Raw genomic sequence first — 17,321 nt, forward strand, 5'->3', positions numbered from 1 at the left:
GTAGGCACAGACGCAGGACCGCGTGGCCTCCTGGTTTAATGCACTTTTAACAAGTTTGCGGACTTTTTGCAGGAGGGATTCGCTAAAGGGGTTAGAACTGGACGTAGGAAATGGCCGCGAAGGTGTTTGAAAGCATTGGGAAGTTTGGCTTGGGGTTAGCTGTTGCAGGTGGAGTTGTCAATTCTGCTCTTTATAACGGTGAGTGTGAGAAGCAGAGTGTTTCCAGTTTGTTTTATATCCTTTTTATCAGTGTCTTTATTGCTCTGTGCCTTTATTATTAATGGCATCAGGGGAAAACAGACATGAAAYTCTGCTGTGCTGGTTTATACTGACTTGTGTACCTTCTGCATTGGATAGGCAAGAGGATTGCAGAGTCCCTTCACTAGAAACTGTCAATAAGATGCTATTCTTGAAAGCAGACTGAGAGGTCTGGAGTCGTGGCCAAGTTTGTTCTTTTGCTCTGTTGCTACTAGCAATCTACTTAATTTCACCAGTCTCCTGCAGCAAAAGGCCTTAATTAACTCTGACAGACTGTTGATATCTGTCATGGAGAATGTTTTGGTGGTGCACTAGTGAAACCTTGCTTATATGCTGCTTTATTCTCTAGTTGATGCAGGCCACAGAGCTGTTATCTTTGACCGATTCCGCGGAGTCCAGGATACAGTGGTGGGAGAAGGTACCCACTTCCTCATCCCTTGGGTACAGAAACCGATCATTTTTGACTGTCGATCTCGCCCCCGTAACATTCCTGTCATCACTGGCAGCAAAGGTAAGTGTTCTGGACTAGGCAACCATAGGAGAGTAGCATTACTTTGARTATGCGTCTGCTGTAGCAACCTGCGTGATGTTGACTTCTTTGCCTCAGAGATGTTCTTTGCCTGCAGGATGTTGAGTTCTTTGCCTCTGCCTCAGGCAGCAGAGAGAAGATACTTAGCTGCTTATCAGCCCTGAGGAGAGAGCAATGCATCTGAATATCATGCAAGGCTGTGTTTGATCCAAGTGCTCTGATTATGTCCTGTGTCTTATTCTGATGTTGCTTTTGGATTTCTTTATAGTTAGCAGTTGGGTGGACAGGGGCATGAGAAGAAGCTTTATTACGGTCATGACTTTTATGATCTCTAACCTTGCAGAAAATGACCGAGTAAGGGTTTTGTCTTCTGGACATGGTGATCCTATGTGCGCTGAGTCCAGTCTGGCATTGTGTCAGGAATGGTTTGATCTGACTTTTTAGTTACAGAACAGAGTAAGTGGCCCTTCGTTCACTTCATTAGGTCATCCCTTTAAACACAAAATCTCTGTCTCTACAGTAGGGCAAATAATTCCCTGCATCAGAAGCAAACTGAAGCTTAAATCTTATCTGTAAGAAGGATTTATATCCCTAGGTGAAAGGGACAGTAATAACTTGTCTCTGCTGACAAAGAGAAGCCTGAAGGTTTGTTCTTTCTCATTTAGTTACCACGGAGAGGACAACTTCAGGACATCTCTTGTCCCCACAGTTCGCCACTAAACTTGTGCCTCTTTCTCTCTCCAGATCTACAGAACGTGAACATCACGTTGCGTATCTTGTTTAGACCAGTGACTGCCCAGTTACCCCGGATTTTCACAAGTATTGGAGAAGACTATGATGAGCGTGTCTTGCCTTCAATCACAACTGAAATCCTGAAGTCTGTTGTGGTAAGGACAGCACAACAGCTGCTGGGCTCTGCCTGGGACCTTTCTTTCCTTCTTTTTTAGCAGTGAGAGACCTGCTAGAGCTTGGAATATCTAGTGTTCCAGACTAAGGCTTCTCTTTCCACCCCCCAGGCTCTAAAACGTTATCCGGAAAAGCTGATAATTGTAGTTACACTGTTTGTTTCTCTGCCATTCTGATGGCTTGGCTTGACTTAAGGCTCAAGTTGGATGAAGTCAGGATGGCAAGAGGCTTCTTTGTTACCTGTTCTCAGCTGCTAGCTTTTTCCTTCAGCATGGAAGTCCCACTCAAGAGACTGGGATTCCCACTTCTCATATTTTCTTAGACTTCAACTTACTCACTGAAGATCTCCATTTTTGGAAGCATCCCCAGGGGACTGCCAAATAATCATTAACCAACTTCAGTCCAGCTCATATGCTTTTATGTTAGGTGCCCAGATACACTGGGAAACCTCCCTTCCAGCTCACACTTAAATTTGCAGTCATTCCGTCTTTCTCTTAGTTCAAGTGAACAGGTAGCTTAGTGTTTGCTAGCTTTGGGAGATAAATTGGATTAAGTCTGGGGCTTACAGATGCAAAGACATGCAGGATATGAAAAATCTATTGTTTCTGGAAGCTTTATTCTTTTTTTGTCCATCCTAATATCAGGCTCGCTTTGATGCTGGAGAATTGATCACTCAGAGAGAGTTGGTCTCAAGGCAAGTGAGCGAAGACCTCACGGAGAGAGCAGCAACCTTTGGCCTCATTCTAGATGATGTGTCCTTGGTAAGAGTTCTCCCTTTTCAGGTTTTCTCTTTTTTCTCAGATAAGAGTAGTGGAGAACAGAACCTGCGGATGGCCAAAGGGAGATGGAATTTTAGACATATGGGAAATGTTTGTTTGTCTGGAGTTGCACGTAATTTAGTGGTTACAGCTTAAGTCAGTATGTCAGGCTTTGTCACTGGCCTTTTGTGACCTTGAGAAAGCCCTTGAAGGCTCAGCTGTATTGTCTTCTTGACTGACCTCACTATTGTAGGTTTTTGTAGTTAAAATAGGGAGCAAATGCTTTTTTTGGATGATGGATCAGTCTGCAAATTGCTTGAGAGCAGCCTGCTGTTCCACAAGCACTCTGAGACACAGGGGGAAATTATCTGGCCTGAGGAGTGCTAGTGAACATCTACACCTTTGACAGAGTCCTGTGTATTTCCTACAAGTATGTCTTTTCCTCGCTGTGTCTTGTTCCAAGACTGTCCAAGGAGGGAGTTCTTCCCTCCCTCCTCCCCTAAAGCTTTGTAAAATAAATCTTTGGTAATCTGGCTTGTATATGCACCACTCTCTCTCTTCTGGGCTTTCCCTCGAAAGCCTGCTTAGAGGAAAGGGAAAAAAGCTCTTTCATTTGGGTTTGAGAATATAGGAAGTCTTTGCAGGAAGGTGACTTTGTTTCTGCTAAATGTGAGTTTTGGCTCTTTGTGTCTGGTGCTTTCTATTGAACGCACTCCTTAAGGAACTTCGCCTTTCCCCTGCAACATCCCAGTAGCCTGCAGGTGTCCAAACAGTCCAGGCTGAGAGCACAAGTACATAATTGAGTGTGAAAGGTTTAGGATTGCTTTGCCCACTGAAGGCTGCCCTGCCTGGGAGGGGAGAGGCGAGCGAGCGGGCTCCCTCTGCCGGGTGCTTTAGTAAGCTGTGGTGGAAGGACCGTGTGGTACTTCTCCAAAGTTACTGGTGTTACCTCTCTGCTGGACTGGAGTTGTGCCTGTGTTGTCTCCCTTCAGTAGGTCTGACATTTCAAAACAGGATGGAAAGGCCCTGCCTGTCCTAGTTCCTGTTGCCCTTCAGTTCTTTTAAGGATACTAGTTTTCCATCTCCCTTTCAGTTCCACTGATACAGGAAGGTTTCCTACCACATGGGAGCTGTGTGGTTCTTGGCAATGCTGCTGTAAACTGTCAGTGTTACGGACTTTGTTGCCCAATTTCTGTCCCACAGACCCATCTGACCTTTGGCAAGGAGTTCACAGAGGCAGTTGAAATGAAGCAAGTGGCCCAGCAAGAAGCGGAGAGAGCCAGATTCATTGTGGAAAAGGTATCTTGTCCTGAGGCGAGACTTTGACTTGGAAACAGTTCCCAGTATATTCTTCCCACTCTAGCTAGAGTGAACATTTCAAATGTCACTTGGGGTCATAATGGTGATATAGTGCTCGCAGTATGGCTCTGGCACATGATTGTTGGATAGATAAAGCCTAAGTTTCTGTGGGTTTGGGGAGGGGGAGGTTGTTTGGTTTGGGTTTTTTTAATGCTCTGTCACATTCTTACCAGAGCTGCTGAACAGAAATGTGCGCATGGAGAAGGAGGGAGGAAACAGCACTCAGGAGGAAGTGTCATTTAGAAATGGGGTTTGAGGTTGAGATTTGCAACCCAAATGATCCTGCTGTTTGAGGATTTTGAGAGGGTTGCTGAAGCCTTCAGTGGTGTTTGATATCACAGGCATGGGGGCCTGTGTCCTAGCAGTATTATTAACTGCATGCGAGACCACATGATATCAGATCAATCCAGGATCTCAGTGAGGAGCCTGAGCATTCACAGAAAAAATTTTATGTAAAAGTTCCCCAGTACAGCTGAGAACACAAGCCTTTTGTGATTGCCAGAGCCTGAAACTGTACCCAAAATTAATCTAGTGGAGGCAGTAAGATGCTTGTAAACGACCAGGATGATTAAATAGTAGAAGAGTTTATCTAACCTGGTTTTAACACCTCTGAGGAAGATCTCAAATCTTTCTTAGGCAATTTTCCACCAGGAGTGCCCATAGATGGGTTAATGTTTCATGAGGTTAAGACTGATGAGACAATTTTAACATGAACTTTAAGCCTCTTCTCCCTAGTGGGCAAAAAAAGCAGTCAAACAGAATACACCTTTAAAATAAAATCACCTTCTATTTTAGCTCTTGTTAAGTTTCTTACTGGGGGAAAAAAAAAAAGGCAGTATTGTGGTGAAGTGGGAATTTATCCTTTGCATGTGACAATAGCATCTTCCTTCTCCTGCTTTGTTCTTGTTTTCTCTGTTGCTCATTCCCCTTCTCATTTGTTCTCTTGCAGGCTGAGCAGCAGAAGAAAGCAGCTGTCATCTCTGCTGAAGGAGACTCAAAAGCAGCTGAGCTGATTGCCAACTCGCTGGCCACTGCAGGCGATGGCTTGATTGAGCTGCGCAAACTGGAGGCAGCTGAAGACATCGCTTACCAGCTCTCACGGTCCCGCAATGTCACCTACCTGCCCTCCGGACAGTCTGTGCTCCTCCAGCTGCCACAGTGAATGTGGCTCTGCAGCCATAGCTAACCTGATCACTTCTACCTACCAGATCAGCCCTTTCCAAAAGAATCATTGCAATTTCCTGATTGGGTAAAAGAGAGGAAATTAAAATGCAACCCCTTTTGAGTTCTTAATCAAATAAAATTGAACACTCTTGACAACAAACCTTCATTCCTCCCATGTACGGTCAGAGCAGTGGCTCCAGTGACCATTAAGCTAGGTGTGAGAATTGCCCCTTTCCAGGCAGTTTGAGCAGCAGGAGCAAAGCTGGGGAGTGTTTTCATCTCTTGACTTCTGGGATGAACAAGTACCCCAGGAGACTTCCTGACCACAAGAGTGCTGAATCAATCAAGTTTCACAGTGATGCATCAGTGCCTTTAGGCTGTTTGAGTCAGGGGTGTTACAGACTTGCATGTCCTGGACTACGGAACAGGGATGCTCAGGGCTCTTTCTCCTTCAGTCAAGCCAGTGTTTCTCCAGGTGTCAGCTTAAGAGTAAGAGGACATCTCGGTTGTTAGGTTAGTGGCTCTGCTGTGCCTGTGTGAACCATGGCACTGTTAGCACAAGGTGCAGATTGAGTGGATTGTGGCTGGGGGTGAGAATAGCAGAGATCCACCTTAAGCACTAGATGGAGGAGAAGATGCTTTCCCTGCAGGAAATAATTCTCACCTGTGCTAGAAGTGAGACATCTCCACTTCTCTCTGCCTTTTGCYGCACACTGTTCTGTTTGCTGTCACTTGCCCTGTTCGTTGGTTCTTTTACCAAGGTCGGTAAATGTGGCAGCTGGTCTATTCCAAATGGTGCCTCGGACAAAGAAGGGCTGACTGAATGCTCTGTGGCTCAGGCAGTCTGAGGTGGGCTGAATTCTCTGTTACATCAGTGCTCTTTTTATTTAGGGAATCTGAATTGCAAGGAGGATGTGACGGGTGAGTGTATAACTAGCCTTCAATAAATGCCATGGTCCCAAGCCTAGTAGTGTGGTTTTTGATACCTCAGAAAAATGAAGGTTGGGCCAATGGAGCAAGACACCTCATGCTTGTGCTAGATTATTTTCATAAAAGTCACTTAGCACAAGCAAATAGTCTTGCTCTAAACAGCTTAAACCTTGAAATACAATTGTCTTAGGCTGAATTTCTAACTTGCAACAATGTAAGGCTGAGAATACCTTGAGGTTGTGAGATTTCTCTTCCAAGGCTCCCACAGCAGAGGCACAAGCAGAACTGCTCAAAGAGAGAAGGTAGGATGTTGCCTGGACAGACCTCAAGATCCAAAGCCTGAGCCTCTAGCTGAATTCTGCTCCGATTGGGCCCAGGCAAGTCCCTCTGTTCTTCTACTCCTGTTTTTCTATCCTTAAATGAGAAAGAGAACTGTAAAGCCTAGCCCATGTATATGTGCATTTATATGCATAGATACAGCACCTTTGAGCTGCTGGCCATGGAGGAGGCCTTGTTCTCTGTAGCTTCTACTCCAGCCTCATATAAGATTGTCCCTACAAATGGACCACGCCTCCACAGTGGAGCTAAATCCCAGTTCCTTCTTGTTTGCTGGACTTCAAGTCAGGCTGTGAATATGTTGCGGTACCTTCAGGACAAACAAAGCTCTGGGGCTGAACAGGTTTTTATTTCTGATCTACAGATGACATGCATGGGAGCGTTGGCTCGGTCACTTCACTTCCCAAGTGCTCTTTGGCTTTCTTCACCTGCACAAAGCCAGAATACACTCAGCAGGCACTTACAGCCAGACGACTTTTAATTTCTTTCCCTGCACAGTTTGAGCTGTCATTTACTGCAGGTACGTACATTTTCCAGGGCTGCTGTTTTCTTTCCAGCAGCATGGTGTTGCATCAAAAAGGGAGTGTATTTACCAGACACCACCTATGGTGAACTTCAAACCTACCACTGGCTGTCAGCAGGCATTGTACTAGCCTGGCACACCATTACCCCCATCCTGCAAATAGGATGCTCATAGAGCGTCTGCTATTCCTCAGCAATGCAGCCTTCGGTGGATGTCATCGCCACCCTGAGGATGTCGAACCCCTGGGAAGATTTCTGTAAGTGGTGRGCTCATTTTGTCGCCACACAGCCACTTTGGGTTGTTGTCCTAGCCTCTGGCAAAATGGAGAGGAAAAACTTGCCTGCTTTTTTTTCTGGGCAGGATATGCACTTGCAGTGATGAGGTGCCTGAGCTTGCAAAGTATTTTAAGCAGCTGAGCAGTCAGGTCCATAACTCCCAAATAACTTCCAGACCTCTTCCCTCTACAGTGCTCTTTTCTTTATTCTTCTAGTTTATTGCTTCAGACACTGTTTTAAGGAAGCTTCCACTTTTCTCCCAAGGTTCCTTTTAAAGCCCCTTAGTGTTTCCTGCATTTCTCTGTTGAGTTTCATGCGCCAGGTGTTGGGCTCAAAACAGTGGGTCTGAAATCCCTTCTCAGCTTCTGTAGCTCTGCATTACTTCTGCCTCCAGTTTTGTGTTTTCAGTGGAGTGTGGAGCGTTTCCTGCTGCTTTTGCTCTTAGCCTCTCTGGAGAAGGTGTCTGAAGGCTCTAACGGTGGCCCCTGAGTCTGATTAATCACCATTTCCTTTGCTTTTGGGTGTAATTCTTTTCACAAATGTTCCCTAGCCGTTAACTGCACCATTACCCTTGCTCTGCCTCGCTTAATGCCTAAAGCTGCCATGAACTCATCAAACTTCAAAGCTGCTCTTGAAGCTGTAGCTGTGTTGGTGCATGCTAGCTGAACCTGTTGTTTATACTGTGTTTATAGCTGCCCTTCAGCCTTGCAGACCATGTGGACCCTCTACCCATCTGGCTCCAGATGGAGAACAGTGACCTTAAAATCAGGAGCTGATTTTGTGTGGGCTACACCAGGATACTGGGTGAGGAAATGCAGAGCCTTTCACTTGCTGGATGGCCGCTGCTCTGAGAGCTACGCAGCGGTGAGCGAGCACTGCCACTACCAGGTGTCCTCTATCAACTGTGTCAGGTGCTGTCCAACTCCTTGGTTTGGAGGGGAAAAAAAAGTCAAGATTGCATAGCCAAGGATCAGCATCCCTGGCATTCCTGACCAAAGTTGGACTGAAGAGAGCCAAAAGTTGAACTGTCTCTGCTTCCCGGGATGCTGGCCCTTCCCTCAGAGTATTTGGGAGGTGTTGGCAGGGTGTGAGCTCTTGTTCTCAGTGCTGTGCTTGTCAGGGCAATAGAAAGAGCTTCAGGCTTGGGTAACATGAAGGCAGGCTGCCCTGGCTGCTCTAACAAATAAGACGTCCCCACCCTCCCTGTCTGGCATTTTCTAACCTTGTTGCTCTTAATAATCCAGTAAGAAAAACTTTCTCATGAAAGAGCCCCCACCTGGGGTGGAGAGACAAGAGAGAAGGTCAAGGCATGTAGTTTGTACTGAGGGCAAAGAGGTATTTTGTTACCGTGGGTCTTTACCTTGCCAGAGACCCTGCATAAGCCACTTGATCCACTTGGAGTCAGTCCTGAGACCATCTTCTGCTGCTCTGCTGGCCTAGCCAGGACCAGCTCCCAGCTGCAGGGCACAGCTATTGCAAGTGCTACCTGATTTGGGGGGCTCATGCTTAAAGAGGTGCTGGACAGATGCTCCAAAAACAGCRGATCTCCCACTTTACCTCACCATGCCTGGTGGAGCAACCACTGGCCACAAGGATGGAGTACTCCATGACCACCATGTGCCATGTCTTTCCGGTGAGATAGATGCATACTTCAGCTCAAGGTAAGCCATGATCACAGGTGGGAACTAGCTGGATGATGCTATTTGAAAGGAGGTAGAGAAACTTTGGGTTAGTTTCTGTGAACAGAAAAGCCAGTGGGCCTGTGGTTTGGCTCTCAAGCCTGGATTCCCACTGTCTAGAATGACATAAGCTCTGACTGAAGCATTTCCTGCAGTTAGGCAAGTAACAACAGTTCTTTGCTGTGTGGGCTTTCTGATGTTTAGCAGGGATCACAGCCATGTGAGAAACTTTTGTTTTGGGGAGGGGGAATGCTTTCTGTGGTCAATTTTTCCTCGTTTTGGCCACCTATTTGCCAAAACACTTTGAACTCAGTACATTTGACTCCCCCATCCATTAGTTTGAAGTTGGCTTTCTCTGGAGTAAGGACAGGCACAGCATGATGCATAAAGCCACTGCTTCCCCAGCAAGGCTGGGACGTGCTAGCAAGCTGGAGAAAGCATGCACTTCCTTAGGCAACCCAGCTGAAAGGGCCCAAAAAGTTACTCAAAAGGATTTGCCCCAGATCTCTGCCTGAGTGTTCACTAGTCAGAAAGAAATTTCTTTCTATAAGGCTTTTCCTCCCCAAAGCTATATGGACCCTGACTTGCATCAGCATCACAACAGGCACTCCTGATTTTTCTATTTTCCAACAGATTGTTAAGTTTAGCATCGGGCTTGGGGGCAGGGGGTGTTTTGTGTGTCATTGATGGAGTCTGTAGCTTTGCTGCTAACCACAGCCAGCTATCTTAGCCAAGATCTTCATCTGGAAAGAGGCCAACACCTTTCTCAGAGGGCAAAATGAATAAAAGTCAAAGAGCAGATGAAGCCAGCAGGCCAGGCTGCTCTCCCACCAGATGGCAGCAGCAATTCTGCTCTCTGCTGCCAGGGGATGTGATGGGGACCAAAGGGTGTCCCTCAGCCTCCCTGTGGGGAMAGGTGATCAGGGAGGTCACCCTACCCTTGGCAGAGGATGCAAGGAGCGGACAAGAACAAATACGAAAGCACGCAGTCCTCAGGCAAGGAAGAAAAAGCACAGTCTGGCATGACACCGGTCTAACAGTCAGCACCGCTCTGCTGTAAAGAGCTGCCAGAAGACCAAAGAGCAGCAGTTAGTTGCCACCTTCACACATCAAAGCTCTACAAGTGGAGGTGAAAACACCCTGCCCACCACTCCGTCTTGGCTGCAGTCCCCAGGAGGTGGGTTTTTTTTTTTTTTTTCCTTTCCCAGGAAGATTTTGCCTTGCTGCTTCTCCTTTCATTCATGCTAGTGGAAAAGCTCAGCTTTGCACTACCCACAGCAGCTGGGCCAGCCTGCTAGTAACATTCAGACCAGCCAAACAAGCTTTTGTTCATGATAAACAAACAGGAAACTGCCTGATTTCCTCTGTGTGTTCACCCTCTCTCTCGCTCTCTCTCTCCCTTTCTAATAGATAACCAGCCTACCTGGTTTGTGAAGAGGAGACTGAAAGCAACTGTATGGACAGGCACTTTGGAGCAGCTGTAATTTGCAGCATGACTGTTGCATAGAAATACACATCTGGTCCCCGACAGTTGCTGATGTACCAGAGCTGAAGCCTCTCCAGGTAAGGAAGCTCCCTGAATTTGTGATAATTTGTACCCTGCAGCAAGCTGGCAGCATGTCTGAGGTGGTTAGAGCAAGGGATAGGGAGGAGTTTCCTTATTGCTTCCTTTGTGCTGTTTATATCCAAGTGGATTGAGCAGACAATGTCTCTGTCCTGAAATGCAGAGGTGAGGGGGGAAAAAAAGCACTTGTGGAAGTGGATAGAAAGTTAATAACATCCTAAGCTAGGCTGGAGCTCAGCTGGGCTGGGAGAAGGGGAACATCTGAGGACTAGCACTTCTTAGGGCCAAATTCAGTTTAATTATTCTTTGTCAGGCACTAAGCAGCACTGGAGGCTGAGACGTTCCTCACATGCCTGTTTTCCATCACCAGAACTCAGTTGATTTCAGTCCAGCAAGTCCTGACTTACACTAGTGTAAGTAAATCTCAGAGATGGGTCAGGTTTACTCAAGAGATAATTGACTCTGTGCTTTGGTTTTCTACTTGGTAAAACAGGGAATGACTGTCGCAGGTGGAGGGGTAGCAGGGTGAGTGATGGGGGACATAGGTATACCCCAGCTAGGAGATGCAGAACAAACTTCCAGAGATGAAGCATCTGATGTCTTTAGAAAAATACAATGGATACTTCTTTTAACCACATGCTCACCACAGCTATGCTGGGTTCACTTTCCCTACCCATAAAAAGCAACAAAAAACAAATCTGTGGAGAAGGGACCTGGCAGAGTAGGCATCTATTTCTTGCTGAACACTTCCCCAGAAATGTGAAGAACTAGAGAGACTGCAAAGCTCCCACAGGATCCATCCCACTTGAGTAAAAAGCATCAGCACAGTTAACAGTTCAAAGCGTGGCCAGTAACTTAACTGTCTTTGCAATGAGGGCCAACTCTTTAAGCAGACATTATAATGAGAGGTAATGGTATCAAACTCAGATTTGTGTGAATGTGCAATGTTCTGCAGCACACTGCAAGGGAAGCATCATTACTGCCTCTCTGCACAGCCAGGACAGGACTCTTGCACGTCACTGTGGCAGTGAAACGACACTCTGATAAATTAGAAGTACATAGAGCAGGGCCCATAACCAAGTCCCAAACCCTGGCCTTCTTCCAAGGCTGAGCTCAACTGCTGGTGTAAAACCAGTGTTAAGGCTCCATGCACTGGATCTGCACACAATGTTGATCTGGAGCAGATAAAAAATCTGCAGTGAGCTAACCTTGATCTTTGACAAGCCAAAGCTGTAACTGAGCATGGGAAAACTGAGTGTCCCAAACCGAACTGGAGGGCACTGCAGAACATGGAAGCAGTGGGAGATGCCTGTTGCAAGATGAGTGTTCACCTACTGTGCAGCTGGGGGGAAAGGGGCAGCAAGGCAGGAAGGGCAGGAGGAGGCTAGGAAAGCATGCGTGCAGGATGCCTCCAAAGCAGTAGGTTAAAAATACTCCTGTGTGCAACAGAGGCAAGAACAGGAAGGAAGCATGGGTTAAGCCTGAGCAAGGTGAGTTTATCCTGGAGACAATAACTCAAACATGTCTTTCATGGGGATGAGTCTCATAATGCCATTTCTGCAAAGCTGGTAAATAAGGCTCTGTTGAGGCTTTATATTTCTGTCACCTAAAGCATCTTCCTCTCAAACATGACTTTTCCCATGTGCTTTTCAAACTCAGAGGGAAGTTTCTACACAAAAAGCTATGCTGGGTGTGAATGGAAAAAACTCCAGTTAAACCAGTTTGTTCCTCACCGGGAGACTCCAGCCAAGATATAAGGACCTCTGCTTGCCCTGCTTTGGTAGAGGTTGATACTGATCTGAGCAGAAGTACTCTTAACACAGGAATAGCAATGTCCCCAGGGAATGCTATGGTGATGTTTCCGTTTGAGTTATCCCAGCACAATGTTAAAACCTCCCCTTTGTAGACAATCCACTGAGGAGAGCACCTGAGATTACAGCATAAGCCAAAGCTGATGAATCAGGCAGCAAATAGAGTAAAAGCCCAATTCTGTGAGTTTCCCTCACTCCCACCCTGCTCTTATTCAACTGCCATAGCCCAGAATCTGTATTTTACTTTGCAATTAAAAAAAAAGGCACGAAACAAAGGCAACTTCTTGATTTCTGTGGAATGATTTTATGTGGAGGCTGATGCAGATGGTTCTGATAATACAATCATGTTACCACCCTGCCACAAGCACCCCGAAGAAAGTTATGCATGGATCTGTCAGTTTTTGCTGTATTACACAAGGCTGCTGCTGCCTTGCCTGAGTCTTTAATGCACAAGGCACTAACATCCAGCTGTCAATGCTGTGTCCCTGAAGAGCCCCTCAGCATCGAGATGCTTGAAGTGTTAAAATATGTCAAGGAGGGTTGAGTGTGTCTTCTTGGAAGGGCAGAGTTAAGGCTACTGTTACCTCAGTCTGCTTTCTGCTTCTCAGATGCTTGTTTGTTGCCTGTCAACTTTGCCTACATCCTGCTGCTCAGGAGGAGATGTTGGTGGGTGTAAACTGCAATATTACAGTATTTGGAGGTAGTTAATCTTTAATTGTAGCCTTACAGTGGACTAGTAAAGGAGAAGAGAGAATGGGAACAGGAACTTCCTCTGCTTGAACTTCTACTCTGCTCTCGTACAGTCTCAAACCCAGCTCCTCTCCATTCAGTGGTGGTGGTTCCCTCAGACAGTATAGGGCTTCCTGTGACAAGGGTTAGCAGGAAAAGCCCTTTGTTTTCCTTTTGCTTCCTTTCCCATTGCTTGAGAGGACCCTGAATCCTGTAGGACATAGCAGGATGCATAACAGATAAAGCATTGGTCTGAGTGTCAACTGGTTGGGTTGCAGATGTGGTCAGCAAGGTGTCAGCACTCCTGTCTGTGTCTCAGTTTTTCTCATCCTTGTTTGTTTTCCTGACTGGGGCAGGGACTTTCTTTGCAGTGTCCCTGCATAGCACCATGCTCCAAGGGCCCTTCTCCCTTGGGGAAGAGCAAAGAGTCCCGATTGCAACCGTACTCTCACARGCTCCTCGGTGAGAAGTCACACATGGTTCTGGCTGTTCCCAATGCAGAACTGTTATGTCATGGCAGCCTCAGCAAAACATCAAGCATGCAGAGAAGGGCTAGTGCTGTTTCACCTGGACCTGCTTCATGCCATCCCTGTCACCAGCATCAACAAGCCACGAAGAGTCACCTCTCACTGCCAACCTGCTCTGGTGCAGAGTGGGAGGACACATGTAGGACAGCAAGAAGGGAGCCCATCTTCTTGTTGGCTGTGGGGAAAGAAAGGGCTAGAAGAGGAACCTTTTTCAGAACAGGAAGGACAGCAGTTCCTTGATGACCGCTTTAGTTAAGCCCTATGCAAGCTGATGACCCTGAAGCCAGTTGCCAGAAAAAACCTTTCAAAGTGCTGTGGACTCAGATGGCCAACCCAAGAAGCTGTTTCTATTCTGCCTGGACTACATATGTACATGGACACTACTCTCTTCCCAACCTATCACTAGGCACCCACAAGATCTTGTGCACAGAGATCTTGCTCTCATTCTCCTCCCGAAATGCATTTTCTTGAGTCACTTGGCTCTAATCTGGCTCACTGGGTGTCAAGAGTTTCCCAGGAAATCATCAGAGCAGGAATTCAGATGATCCTTGTTGACAGCAGAGAATCATTCTTGCAGAGAACTCTTGTAAACTGTGTCCCATTCCACAGCAGCACAGTTCACGTAGGACTGCAGCCCTCAGACTGGGCAGACATCTTCCAAACTAGAGGATTCCAGCCTAGGTTTGCTACCTGAAAGCCACATAAAATAGCCAGAAAAGACAGCTCAGGGATCACTCAGGAATGCCCAGCTTCACAAACACAAGAACCCTGCCCATGCCACAAGAAAATTAACTGCTGATAGAAGTGAGAGCTCATTTCTCTTTGATTTTCCCCTTCCCACACTGTTCTGCAGCTGGTGCTAGTGGTTACCCCCACCACAGAGCTAGCTGCACCTCGGCAATACTCTATGTTAAATTCGCTTTCTCAGCAAGTTTAGAATATCTATTCCTCCAGTAAAAAAAGCTAAGTAATGTTGTATCCTAGTGTCTGCTGGGCCCCTGGCCCAGAAGACTCTCATACTTTTATTGTACTTTTCACCCTGAAACGTCCTAAGCTGCTCTGCAGAAAAAGATCCTGTTTCCAGAGAGGTGCAYAGAGACCTCTGGAGTGAGCTGCAACAGCTGCTTGCTGAAACTGAAGATATTTATAATTAAATTATTTAATTTAGTGCATTGCATGCACTGCATGCAATGAGGAGAAAGCATGTGGGCATTTCCCATACTGGTTATACTTCAGAGACAAGGGGATTGCCAGGGAGAGGGGGTCAAGATGCCACAGGATCTTACTGAGCAGGCAACAAGATGCAGGAAGTTGCTTCTAGAAGTTATACAGCAGTGAAAGGAAAGCAGAGATGACAGCAAGGAAATCAGAGGGGTGATAAGGATCTGTGGCTGTGAGGCAGGTGCGTGCTAGGGAGCAGATCATGTGCAAGCAGAGATGGGGAGCTGTTGCTGCATTTTGTTTGTTTCCCTCTACCTGGCTGACATGTCTTTTCATGTCAAAAGCTAGATCAAAGAGAGGGATGTAAATAGGTGAAGCAGGCTCCCTTGTGGGAACAGGGCTGAGTGCCATAGCCAGCCTCTCAGCTGGATTCCTCCCTGGGAGCCGGCATGAGGAGCTGTCACCCTCCATTAGCCAAGCAGCCAGGGAAGAAAGTGCACGACTGCAGGGTGATCTGCGCATTCAGGAGCCAAACCACACAGGGAGACTAGGAAGAGTCACACTCCTCCGCAACGGCCTCTTCCCTAAGCCACTACTGACACTGATGGGCCACAGCAGGACCACACTTTGGTTTCATCATGTTAGAAGGCCTTCAGATTCCAAGGATATTTGCACTTGGTCCCCTTTTTTCTTCTCTCCCTGCAGAGTCCTGCTATCCACTGAGAAAGTGGGACTTAGTATTTCCTTTTATCCTCTGCACAGCTTGTATTTGCAGGGAGGAAAAATCACTCTCACTGACATCATCTGAAGCTGAGCACATTGAGTACCTTTCACAGACAAGGCCCCTTCTATCTTCCAGTTGCCATTTCAGGATGACRGGATCTCATGCCACAAGCTCAGGGTAAGGAAGCCACATGAGAAAGTGACAGGCACAGCATCAGAAAAGAGAGAACAGCAAAACAGACCAGGAGACTAAATGCTCTCCTCACATGCTGGAGGAAGGGATCAAGGCACCAGCCTACTCTTATCCCAAGGACAGATACCAGCAGTGGCTGCTGCCTGTGTGCAGGTGCTGAAATAGCTGATAGCTTTCACTAGTTATCTGTGCTCCTCTGGACAAGGGTGTCCATTGCTTTCCAGTGTCCCCTCAGCTGTCTCTGCTAAAATCCCACATTTGGAAGAGGGGATCTGTCACTCATCGTTGTCTCATTCATTCACCTTCCAAGAAAAAGGTCCCCAGCATTTTTTTCCCCTGCCCTCCTCAAGTCTCAGCTTCTAAAGCTGAGGGATGCTGTGTAGCTGAATTTCCCACATGAATATACACAGTTAACCAACAGCAGCACCACATCCCCTGACATCYTCTCTTTCCATTTTTCTCAAGAAGCTGCACTGCATGAGGGTGGCGAGCTGAGGTGGAGCAGTGATGATTCTCTCAGGACCCAGCGTCTCCCCAGGCTGCCCCTTCCCCCTCCAGCTATACATAGTCCCAGCAGAGAACAGCCTGGGGCCTGCTCTGAACTGGACCAGCTAGTAATAGCTCCCATGGGGCTGGTCAGAGCAAAGTGCACTGTGCTCTGCTCCTTTCCCATGCCCCCACAGCAGGGGTTGCTGGGGCAAGGAAGAAAGCTGGCAACATTGTTCTGATCCCCCCATGGGGTTCCCCTGGCCTACACTACCCCTTTTATTTGACAGTGACCTCTGCCAGTCCCAATCCTCACTCTGCACAGGGAGCTCAACTCTGGGTTTTATGTTCAGTAATCAACAGCAGGGCAAATAAATTTGCAGGTAGTTTGCAGGGGGAGGGGGTTGGATTTTTTGCAGAACCTCAAACCAAGTACCCTCCAACGTTAAGAGGCCATCTGCAGCAAACACAGCAGCAGATGAAGAAACAAACCAGAAGCAAAGAAGGGGTTGTGGACTAAGGACAAGAAAGGGGGGCCAGGGCAGCAACATGAGTCTGAGAGGAGGGAGCCAAAGCGGTGTGGCACAAGAACAGATTCCTGAAGTCCCTGGGCAGCAGATACCGCTAAAGAACAGGGCTGGTGCCCTTCCCCCTTTTCCTGTTTCTGCTACTCTTGTTAATTCTTTTACAGCCGCCAAACCTAAACCACAGCAGTGCTCTTCCCTCCTACACAGCGCTCAGCAGTGGTTTTCAAGGCTACGGAGTAGGCTTTGCAGCTTCCTAGGAGAGGTGGTACTGCTGCCGGCCTGGAGAGAAGCAGCCCTGACCCACCCCACACCCTTTTACAAGCCCCCTACCCGCCACCGATGCTGAGCTTGGCCAGCAAAAACCCATTTTTAACTTCTTGTCAGCTCTCCCTTCTCACACATCAGGCCCGGGCCCTGCAGGTGGGTGTAAGCACGAAACCACAGGCCAGAGCTAAGTAGTTATTAGCATTTCAGGGGGAGAAGGAAGTTTGAACAAGTGAGAGCTGGGGTTTGGCACAACATAACAGAAGCGACCGACTCCCGCGGCGATTGCGAGGCTGATCGGGCCTTTCTCGAGGTCTTACCTGGCTCCGGAGGGGCAGCGCAGCGACACGCCGGCCGCAGCCGTTATCCCCGCTGCTCCGGGCCGCGAGGCCTGGCGCCGGCCGTTACGGCCGTTATTCCGCCGGCGGCAGGACAGGACAGGACCAGGCCCGGCACCAGGGGCCGGCGAGGGGAGGCACGGAGCGAGGCGTGGGCCGGTGTTAGCCGCAGCGCGGCGGAGCGCCCCGCCACAGCTTGCCCGGCTCAGCTGACTGCAATTAGGGCGGCCTCCCTAATTAGCGCGGCGGAGTAACGGTCGGCCGCGCTGAGGGAGCCCCGC

At 47.7% G+C, this 17,321-nt stretch overlaps 1 protein-coding gene and 2 long non-coding RNA genes across 7 annotated transcripts in view; 2 read left to right on the top strand and 1 right to left on the bottom strand.

Moving 5' to 3' along the window:
* The window catches only part of PHB (prohibitin), a 6,377-nt gene extending 441 nt beyond the window's left edge, over nt 1–5,936 (top strand). For both annotated transcript variants that reach the window (XM_026071816.1, XM_026071818.1), the window contains exons 2-7: nt 73–198; nt 608–769; nt 1,532–1,674; nt 2,338–2,454; nt 3,655–3,750; nt 4,760–5,936. In XM_026071816.1, coding sequence (XP_025927601.1) covers nt 111–198; nt 608–769; nt 1,532–1,674; nt 2,338–2,454; nt 3,655–3,750; nt 4,760–4,972 — 819 coding nt within the window. In that variant the 5' untranslated portion in view covers nt 73–110 and the 3' untranslated portion in view covers nt 4,973–5,936. The remainder of the gene's footprint in view (nt 1–72; nt 199–607; nt 770–1,531; nt 1,675–2,337; nt 2,455–3,654; nt 3,751–4,759) is intronic.
* Nucleotides 5,937–6,324: 388 nt separating this feature from the next.
* LOC112968999 overlaps nt 6,325–17,321 on the top strand; it is a 23,080-nt gene continuing 12,083 nt past the window's right edge. The window contains exons 1-4 of one of the 4 annotated variants that reach the window (XR_003254524.1): nt 6,325–9,894; nt 10,128–10,280; nt 10,595–10,694; nt 16,603–17,015. This is a non-coding gene — a long non-coding RNA (uncharacterized LOC112968999). Of the gene's footprint in view, nt 9,895–10,127; nt 10,281–10,594; nt 12,373–16,602; nt 17,016–17,321 lie in introns of those variants that run through there. The other 3 variants (XR_003254522.1, XR_003254523.1, XR_003254521.1) reach the window with 3 other exon arrangements.
* On the bottom strand, nt 12,374–17,315 carry LOC112969000. Its single transcript, XR_003254525.1, has 2 exons — nt 17,023–17,315; nt 12,374–14,038 (listed from the first exon to the last, which is right to left on the bottom strand). It is a non-coding gene; the product is annotated as an uncharacterized LOC112969000 (long non-coding RNA).

Source organism: Apteryx rowi, unplaced genomic scaffold, assembly GCF_003343035.1.
Source record: "Apteryx rowi isolate R43461 unplaced genomic scaffold, aptRow1 scaffold_331, whole genome shotgun sequence".
Classification (NCBI taxonomy): Eukaryota; Metazoa; Chordata; class Aves; order Apterygiformes; family Apterygidae; genus Apteryx; species Apteryx rowi.